Source organism: Pyxicephalus adspersus, chromosome 4 (assembly GCF_032062135.1).
Source record: "Pyxicephalus adspersus chromosome 4, UCB_Pads_2.0, whole genome shotgun sequence".
NCBI classification, from domain to species: domain Eukaryota; kingdom Metazoa; phylum Chordata; class Amphibia; order Anura; family Pyxicephalidae; genus Pyxicephalus; species Pyxicephalus adspersus.
Window position 1 is genome coordinate 22,115,131 of NC_092861.1, and position 10,734 is coordinate 22,125,864.

Sequence of the window (10,734 nt, forward strand, 5' to 3'; positions counted from 1 at the left end):
GGTGGCCTGGCATCTATTGTTATTCCTATATGGGTATCACATCTGAATGTCCCACACATGATTGAAACTTATAATTTGGGACTATATAAGAAAAATTTGTTTTGTAGATGGTTTGCCAGTTCCAAAGGAAGAAAATTTTTGGTTTTTAGGTTAGGTTTCTCATACATGTTTTATTACTTCATTCAATTCCAAAAAAACATTTAGCATTTGGAGGCTGTGTGATAAATGCAGACATTTATTTTTGGTCATCTTCAGCAATTTTGGATTTGTCAGTTGAATTATAAATTTGGCAGGCAGTGATCTGGATAACGAAGTGAAAACGCATAAATCAGGCTGTGTCTAGAATCTTTTTCACAAGCTTTCCAGACTGAGCAGTCATTGGAGCTGACATGTATTAGCTATAGTGCATTGGAGGCATATTGAAGTCCATTGAAAGTTTATCTCCCTCGAGCTGCTGTGTGGTTTTTAGCGCATTCAATCAGCTGAGCAGCAAACATGCATCTACGATTGTGGCTGGAAAAAGTACGGACTTGCAGAACAAAAAAATTAAGAATTGGAATCACAAATGATCCGTTAATTCATGATCAATGATAAATGTCCTTTCATTTAAATGTATGCATTGTACCTATTCTCCAAATATGAATATAGGCAGCAGTATGGGTTGGCATTGGATAACGTGAGCCCTGTTTTAGACCTCAAGTAGGCATTTCCTTCCTGCTTTTGAAACACATATTAACAAATTCTATCGGAATTAAACAATACGTTTGGCAGTTTAAGGACCTTTTTTATTGCGTTTCTTTGGACAAAACATGTACTTCGGGTGCATTTGAACTACATGAACCACAGCCATTTGTTTTAAATGCTACATTTTTGCTAGTATGTGCTGTATGCACCACAAAAAAAAATGCCCACCTACATGAGCACTCCTCTATAGAGAGCAAGAGGGAGGTTGTGCCAAGGTAAGCCATTCTACAGCTGTCTATGGCACGATCTTAGCCAAAAGCCAAATAGCTGTATTTTACTACAAAACTATGTCTATAATAACTAAAAGGCAAATATCTGGGTTCTTAATCAAGGTTTATTCTTGCACCAGGTGTAGATGTGTAGATTTTTATCCATGTAAAATAATCACTTAGAGTATTACACATTAGGTGTCCCAAGTAAGAATATGCCCATGAGAACATCTGCACAATCAATATATACTGTAAGAAAAATGATAAATATGAAGGGATTGATGGAAATTGTATAAATTGTCTTCTTGCTTTGTGCAGCATGGACAGGGCTCAGTTGAGGATGTTCTAGTCTACAGTCAATCACCCCGATGGTTTTGGTTGGAAAGCTAATTTTCCAAAATCACGAAGACCCATTGTCGTGCTTAGAAACCATCTCTTCTGCACACCAATGCATTGTAAACTTTTCTCAATCAAGCAAATAGGGTAATATTCTGCGACACGCAATTTAAGTCGTATACAGCTATACTGACAATTAGGATATATGTGACTAAAGTCACACAGGTATTTACCTACAAGGACCAAGGTCTTTCAGCACTATCATCATAAATATCCAATTTTCCTACTTGAAAGGCAAAAGGTTTGATATGACAGAAATGCACATATTGCGCCTACTAGGAAAAGCTCTCAAAATGACCTTTGATGAATGCTGTGCATGAGCAAAATGATTATGTCAGCTGACAAGAAGAATCATTTATTTATGGTAAATTTCTACTGTAAAGATCACTTTGCCTTCAGTAATATTACTCAGGCATATAGAAATAGTGACATATATTAAATATGACAGGAAAATAAGAACTGCTTGGGAAACACTAGTCATATACACTACATATACCGTATTTAAAACAGTGAGAAGAAAATAAATGCAACATATAAGTTATCATTTCATAAAAGAATAATATGGTGGTTGTCATACATGCAACACAAATTAATGTTTGAATATAAGTTGAAATGTGGTCTTTTGATTAAAAAAACAACCCCCCCAACACAACACAGTTTGGTGCAGGGATTTCCCACTTTTAAAACACTTGGCTAGGCTAATGTTCATATCAAGAACTGGAAAATAAGTCCCTTTCTGAATAATACTGGCTATCAATATTACCCTGTAATGCTTAGGTATTGGAATGTCTACCATGTCAAGAAGGTAATATTTAAATCATTATAAACTATTTATCACAGGGCCCTATAGCAAAAATTTGGGGGGCCCTGGGACCTCCCTACTTTCATTGCCAGTAGTAGCAATGATAATGACCATCACTAAATTTTATATAATGCTTCTGCTTCTAGGCCTATGAATTCATGAGAAGCAGAAGTTGAATAATGACTTCTTCCTTCTTCCTAAACGGAGTTCTGCTTAACAGTGACGGCTGATACAAAAATCTAATTCTGATCATTTCAGAAGCTGTGCTTAGGATTAACATACTTTTTAAGAGATATATCCTGCAATTTTATGTGCTTATTTAAACCTAGAGTTCAGCTTTAAATTTATATACCAATGAAAAGCTGATCTATCTGCTAATTGAGAGGTTATGAAAGCCATTAGGCCAACACAGTTTTATCTGCTTTTTCAGAATGTGAACAGAGCTTTGCAAAGGTCGGTAATTATTAATTTTGCATTACTTAAAAGAACTTGAAATAGACTTGTCAGCAAAAGTATAATACATTCCTCTAATGATACTCACAGCTGCCCAAGTAATATATCAGTGTCTCCAGTAAAGACTCCTATTACACTTCAAACACTATGTGAGTAACATGTATGTGGTTTCTTCTATGCATGCATCTTTTATGGTTAGAAAGTGTTTATATTCAGTAACATTATTTACTTAGGTAGTAATAAATCTCAGGTTCACTCATAATGAATAACTGTGCTTTCCCATCACACAACCACAAATAGAATATGAGAGGTGTCAAGAGTACCTGGGCCAAGAAATCACACTCCCTGGCATTCATGAATCTACAAAACAGATCCCCACATTTGATTATACCCAGGACCTGTGACCAATAAGTAGGTTGCAATCACTGGCTGCAGATATAACTAATTTACATCCCATCTTCCCAACCAGAGCAAAATTCTCTTTCTTAAATGTTTTTGCTTTGAACAAGTGATCTGCTGAAAGATTTTCCCTTATCTCTTGTTCTAGGGACACTTCCAAAATTTTGGATTTACTTTCTAGATGGCAAAGGTTGCAAGAAAAAGCTAGATAGCCCAAACATCAAGTCGAGCCATGAGGCCCTTACAGAAAATTATATATAAACTATTTAAGTAGACATTGATTTAACGGAGTCACATCATGGTATTGATGAAACAAATAGCAGAAGCAAACTATCAAGCACTAAAGGTTTTCAATAATTGTCTGTTTAAAAATTGTTGCACAAGTTGGAAATAGGTGGCCCACTGGTTCACAAGAGAAGTGAAAGTAGCCATCTACATTATTATTATGAAATGGGTTTTATATAGTGCCAACATATTAAGCTGCGCTGTACATTAAATAGGGGTTGCAAATGACACAGGAGGAGGAGAGGTCCCTGCCCTGAAGAGGTTACAATCTAAGAGTGGGGGAAGCAGCACACAATGGGAGGGGGGATATGGAATAGTGGGAAGCAGAGAGGGTTTTAGGAGACAGTAGATGGGTAGGCAAATTTGAAAAGATGGGTTTTAGGTTTTATTTTAAATGAATCTGAAACAACTATCTCTAAACATAGATGAATGCTTTTGGCACCATTTGTCAAAGGTAACTTTACTAAACATCTTTCCTCTGCGGTATGACAACAAATATACCACTTCAGTTTTGTAACTGGAATGCTTATCCAGACTTCACGGAAGCATGCTGATTGACCTATGCAATTAGAACAAGAGGGTTTGACAAACTGTCTCCTGTCTTGTTCTTGGACACTTAAAGTCTACTTTGACACATCTCATGGTGATAGGATTAAGGTGACAAAGCTATCTTTAGTTATGTTCCTGACACTCAAAAGCTGAGAAGTGGTGAAATGTCTTCAACATTAAAGAACAAGACACAAAGTACCAGTACGCACAACATTATAATTGGTAAATAGCGTAATATTATTTGAATAACAGGTTCTCATAAATATATATTTTCTAACCAAAGCTTGTAAGAGTTCCAAATATTTCTTCCAGTTTCCCCCTGAAAAACAGACAGCTGGTTTACCTCACACATCTGTAGCTGGAAGAACCTCCTTTCTTTCTCCATCTCTTCTGCAATTTCTGCTCCACTAATCTCTGTGCGAATCATCCCGTGCAGCTTGGCATGTTCCTTCTTCTCCTTCTCTATTTTAGTCCTGGTAAATAAAACCAGAGATTTAAATAAGTAGACATCAGTACAATCACAACACAGAGGAGCTGCCATATTGTAATGCTGAATAAAACTATACCACAACCCTGTGACATACTTTACGTATCTTCATCAACTGATAAATCTTTTAAGAGCATGAGATATCCATAATCCACGAGTTGCTTTTCATTTTAGGATTATAGAATTACTCAACAAGGCACTTCATCCTTCATTATCACTATAGGATCTAGTCAAACGTAATACTCAAATAAAGAGGATTTTGAAGTGCTCAATCCATTCCAGAAACAAAATTCTTCTGATCTCCATCTGACATTTCCTTCTACCATAGGAAGTGGAGCCTTTCCTGAGAGCAACTCTCCTATGGAGTATAAAAGTACCCTTACTTAAAAAATCTTTTGGGATTGTACATTGGGGTGTTCCTGGGTCATTAGAAGACTGATTTGTGTCATACATTTAAATTAAAATCAGTCTTTGAGCAGAATGCCTCTGCTAACCTGCTATGGTCATGTCATTTTCTAAGTGTTTATTTTAACAGAGAATTCATTCCCCATACTGAATCTGGAAGAGTTCCACTCCTTTTTGTATCTCAAGCTACAGTCCGGCTTAGTCTGAACATAACTAAAATGTAAAATTTGGGGTAATCCATTTTATTTTAGCTTACAGAATGATTACCTATGCATTACAACAGTTAATCAGTTATTCAGTGTAAGTTAGCTGATGAAGATGTAAGTAATAAAATTGCCAATTATCAGGACAAATGTTGCTAAAAGCTGAACGAAAAAATCTAACACTAGTTCCGAGTGGTGCAGTAATGCAATGAATTTCTCCAATATCTAGTTTGATGTAGCCACAAGCTTAAATAGAGAATAAATGGGAAAAAACACTTAAAAATGCATGTAATTCTAAGTGTATATGCTTAAAATACGCCATGTGTTTCTTTTACCTCTCAGGTATTCAGTGGTACGATTCCTGCACTTGAATGTCTTCATGTAACAATAGCCAATAAAAAGATGAACTACACTTCTCAGGCTACATTCACATGTGCAATAATTGTTGTTAGAAAACAAACAATTACCGTCCGATCAACGATTATTTTGAATGATTGTATTGTGCACAATTCTATACATGCTGTAACGATACGATCGTTCAAAAAAAATCCACCAATATTGTACACACACTAGATACAATCGTTTGAACGATGCAAGAAATGACGTGTACCGGAGAAAGTGTATCACAGAACAATCCAGGATCACTGAATGACCGTACACACAATAGATAGCGAACGATCGTCACCCAATTAGATCCGCCTGGATGGTCGTTCGTTTCTAGCATCATTCCTCGTTCATCGGCGTCCTTGTGAACTTTTTTTGTTAACGATTAACGGACGATCGGTCATTGGTCGTTCATTTTCAACAATAATTATTGCATGCGTGTATGTAGCCTTACATTTTTATATTTTGTAGTATCAGAAAATACAAAAGCAAGATTGTAAAAGGTGCAGAAACAGAGCTGAAAACCCTAATCTGCCCAGGGTAATTGCTACAAAGAGATATAGAGATATACAGCTGACCAAATCAACCAGACCAGACCGTTCCTATAACCTTCAATATAAATAAAAGCTAGAACGTTAAGATTTTGGCTTTATATTATTTCCAAGCAGAATATGAAAGCCAGCTCTTGATTGGCTTCTGTAAACGAAAGCCCTATTTTTATCTCATTCAGCTTTGCCGTATGATTGCACTGACAGCCTAAATAAAAGACTGGAGGGATTATGTATACCGCACTATTCCCATAGCTCTTCCGTGACTCAGATGTGTTATAGAAAAGCTTGGAAACAGCTTTCAGCAACTGCAACATAAAGGATTGAAATTTCGATCCAAACCTGTTATTTGTAGAAAATAAAAAGGCTCCAACACAATCAGTAAAGTGTTACAGTACAGCTCGTCAGTGAATCTTTGATGAAAGCAAGCTTTTATTGAACGCAGAGCTTTGTTATGTGAAACCATAGAACTTCGCCGAGCACTATTTACATTCAAACTGGTAACATACCATAACATAACCTCGGTGTCATATTAGAGAAATTACAAAAGCCATTTCTAAAAGGAAAATAGAAACTGCAACAAAAGTAGAACTTTTCCCCATACCAATCAATCAAGGTTTTTTTTAATGTATGAGAAATGAATTTTTGTTTAGGTATTTTCAGCCATAAAACTTTCAAACAATTGTGAGAAGAAAAAATTTTAAAAAAATGCCCCGATAGGGAGGAGGAGATCTATAAAATATTGCCTGGGCTGCAATGCTTGTCTATCTCCAGGGCTGTCCCTTTGGGATGTCCAGTCTTGTTCTAGGTCAGCATCATTAAACCTACTTCCTGCAAGCCAATGGTGCCAAGGACATTTCCCCTAGGTTATTCAGGCCTTGCAGGAGAATTCTGCAGAGAATGTCAATATGCAGCATGGTTCTCAGCATTTACTACCTGCTAAGCACCTAGGACATGACGCTAGAATGGACCAGAGAGACCTAGCACATAGGTATGTATATGGAGATTATGGAGCTCCAGGTCAGACATATTAAAAGTGAAAGTAAAGTTCCGCTTAAAAAAAATTTGGCATCAGGTAGTTTCTTATTGTAAAAAGGGCCAGGTGACTTCCCTTCTACAACAAATAGTCTTAACCGCCTACTTGCCATCTATCTGTCAAAATTCACTGAGCATGCACATTAGGAAGGTGTTTTTTTTAGGTAAACATTTTTTCCTCCCCTTAATTATTTAAAATAGTTTCTACTTATGCAAATAAAATACTCTGGAGCTCTTCACTAGGCATCCTGCCTGGCACCACACACCACGACATGTTTTGAGTCATCCCTCGTACAGACTGCAGACTCCATAGCGCTCAATGGAAAGCCTGGTGACAGCTAATTAAACCTAATGACGAGCCTTTCCAGAAACTCTGGACGGTGCAGATCAGGCGTGTGAGGGAAGGGAGGAAAGCTGTACATCTCCATGCAGGTTGCATGGTACAGAAAAGCCTAACTCACCAGACTTCAGAGCTTCTGTTAGCGTATCACTAAAAAGCTAGACCCAAACTATGATATATAGGGTGCTAAAGATTTTGTTCTCCCTAATATGCCATTTTGACGGTTATGCTTGTAGCATACTGGTGCAGCTGACCTGCTCCAACCTCTTTTTAATGTACATGACTAGTGTTGGCTGCACATCATTGCTCAGGGTTGTGACAGTGGACTATGCCTGTGCAACGTATATCAACACAGCTGCCTGGAGTCTATGGTATTCCAACAGTGTATGTGAAAAGATAATACAAGAACACAACTAGAGGAAAGTTATCCCTGTATTACAAAATATGCCATTGTAACAGAATTGTCAGATATTTCACTTAAAAAATTGAAGAGCAAATAAGCCACTGCAATCATGCAACCCAACAAACCAAAGAATTTAGCAAGGTGAGTTTCTGACTTACACTTTTGTTTCGTAGTCTTTCCATGCTTTATCAAATGGCTTCTTTAAGTCCTGTAAGGAAATAGAAAAAAAAAATTATCAAAAAATCAAATTGTTTGTAAAAGTACATCTGTTTAAGTGGATTCAAATGACTTAACAACTAAAGATTTAAAAGAAAAGTAACAATTTCAGTAAAGGAGGCCGTGGCCCTGGGCATTAACCCTGTTCTAAATTCTAAAACTTAATTAAACTGGCTTAAAGGACTTTGAAAAGATCTATAGTTAGAGATGTGAATTATGTATTCTGCTGGAACATAAAATTTGTATGTTTATTGTAAATCTGAACTCACGTGCTACTTGCAAACACATTTAAACTTAAATGCTACTTGCCAAACATCTTTCATTTACATCCAGACCTTCATCTCAGGCACCTGGATACAACTAGCTAAATCCCTTTAGCTGCTGAATGGCAGAGATCCCATCCCCATTAAAATGCAGACCAATGCATCTGAATAAAGCCTTGTCAACACACAATACAGCATGAAGGCAATGAATACAGAACCATGTGGCAAACACCTGCAGTCCCATGTGAGGGAAATACTCGATTTTTGGCAACACAGAAATGTGCAGAACTTCGTTACCTTACTGAATTTAGCAAAGCTACAATTTTGCCCTAAAATGTGTTAGCATTTTACTGATTGATTTTACATATTGCTTGGGGCTACTATTTATTCAAACATCATTACAGGCGAATCCAAGGCCAGCTAGTTACCAATAAAACTTTTCAAAAATGTTCACATCTGCATAAGTAACTTTACCCAGTTGACCATGCCTTAAAAAGCAGGAGCTTTCCAAGAGGCATCCATATAATATACCAGAACTACATGGAACGGGCATTCTACAGTTATAGAATGCATGTCTACACTAGGATCACAATTCATCTATCCCTTGCTTTTCAGAAATAAGTGACACTTGGGCTCATTGCAGACTTGCAGTCAACTGCAGCTTTTTCAACCATGCCCCTATTCAAATGTTTGGGAGTAGCTGGGAAACACTTTGTGCAGACTGTTGCAGTTGGTTGCAGTGTGGTTCCTGGAAGCGGCAAAGCTTCTGGCTTCACACTTGCATTTTCTTCACTGGAGAAAAGTACCACACTGTAACAACAAAGGCAGTGCGAATTAACAAAAGGTGCATTTTGCCACTTCTGGGCGCATATCAGCAGTTAGCAATGCACCTAAGAGCATTAGGAACCTAAGTTTACTAGAACCAGGGAGAATTTACTAAAATTTGTAGAAAATATAGGGGTTAGGTCTCAAATACTAATCATAGAGACCACAGGCAAGAAAAGCATCTGCTGAACCCCAAGAAAAGCAAATATGATGTTAATTCAAGAGGCATCTGTATTCCTACATTATTCTTGGCATGCTTTGTGTACCAGTTCCAGGCCCATGCAATCATTCTCCATGAAACTTTGCCTCTGTAGAGGAAATTACTGTAATGATGACCAGTCACTGTTCTCTCTTTGTATAGCGTGTCTGGTCTCGTAGCCAACCCAACGTAGTTTTCTACAGGCAACTTGTAGTGATTGGGCCCAGTGGGTCCATCCAACAGCTCTACCTGCACAGGCAATGTACAACAATCTACAACACAATAATATGTCAATACTACTTTTACAAAGTAATTACTGTTTGCAAGGGTATTTGGTGCACAAAGTGGATCTATATCCTATGTGGCTATTCAGAAGAACTTGTTTATGCTTAGAGTTCAGCTTCAACTGTAAGATAATATAACAAGCAGAATGAATCAGTGCATGATTCATACAATGTGAACGATAAAGTAAGCTCACTTACCCCTTTTACACCTTTGAGATCTCCTTTTAATAAACTATCCAGTGGGAATGTTATAATGTTGTTCATATTTTGTACCTGCAAAAAAAGCAACAAACAAATGATTAGCATAAAAAATATTCTTAAAGATGAATTCAACTCTGCAACCTTAAAAACACAAACAGCAATGTTATAGGCAGATGAGGTGCCAGAGTTTTAATGTTGTTACTCCTCAGCAGCTTGCAATGTGAAATATATGCACACCCACCCAAGAACATCAACACTACTGGCCTCAATCCTGTTATACTCATGCCGTGGGAATTAATATGATTCCCTTTTTACTCCCCCAAAAAATTTTTTAAGCATGGATGATGCCTGGAATAAAGGTGACACCAACCTTTTAGGAAGAGGGTCTAGTCAAGGTACATTATTTAGTATGAAGACTTAACTTAAAATCCATCCAAATCCAAAAGAAGGCTACTATTAAATTTTGTGAATGTTGCATTTGTTTAAATTCCAGCTTACATTTGCAGACGTTTTCCTAATTAGCTAAAATAATGCTAGATATATCTAACTAGTAGGGCTGAACCTGTGTTTTTTTCAATCATCTGTAAGCAGAAGTCTATTTTTTTTTCTTTTTATTGCAATGTGCTACCCTGGAACACAGGATGGTGAATTTTTTAACACATTGGGGACATGTAAAAGAAAGTTCTGCTCTGGACTGTATTATTTAAGCCAAACAGGCTCCAATGTCTTTTATGAATGATGAAGAACCACAAACTTTTTTTTTCCAAATAATTCCACTATAGCAAAGCTTTCCAATTTGGGATGTCCAATGGTCCACACTTGCACATAGTTGGCCCATTTCTTTTCCTATTTGAAACTTACAGAGTTATGCAACATTAAAAAATAAATGCAAAGAAGATGTGTCTAAATTTTGCATACATTTTTCACATTATAAAAAAAACATTAGGTAGTATTCTGTCCCAGAAGACATTAATATTTAATTGTTCGCAATTCACAGTCATAAAAAGGGAGCAAATGTCTGAGCATCAAGGCAGGATAGCATCTGTACAACTACCCTCACATTAACATGCAAAAATCTGGGAGATAGGAGCAGGTCCATAGTGT

At 37.0% G+C, this 10,734-nt stretch overlaps 2 protein-coding genes across 4 annotated transcripts in view; one reads left to right on the forward strand and one right to left on the reverse strand.

Moving 5' to 3' along the window:
• Nucleotides 1-10,734, forward strand: part of ITGB1BP1 (integrin subunit beta 1 binding protein 1) — a 488,766-nt gene that overhangs the window by 72,169 nt on the left and 405,863 nt on the right. The gene's annotated exons all lie outside the window — the stretch shown is intronic.
• The window catches only part of ASAP2 (ArfGAP with SH3 domain, ankyrin repeat and PH domain 2), a 135,510-nt gene that overhangs the window by 60,739 nt on the left and 64,037 nt on the right, over nucleotides 1-10,734 (reverse strand). For all 3 annotated transcript variants that reach the window (XM_072407555.1, XM_072407556.1, XM_072407554.1), the window contains exons 4-6: nucleotides 9,628-9,702; nucleotides 7,801-7,850; nucleotides 4,181-4,310 (exon numbers count right to left, since the gene is read on the reverse strand). In XM_072407555.1, coding sequence (XP_072263656.1) covers nucleotides 4,181-4,310; nucleotides 7,801-7,850; nucleotides 9,628-9,702 — 255 coding nt within the window. The remainder of the gene's footprint in view (nucleotides 1-4,180; nucleotides 4,311-7,800; nucleotides 7,851-9,627; nucleotides 9,703-10,734) is intronic.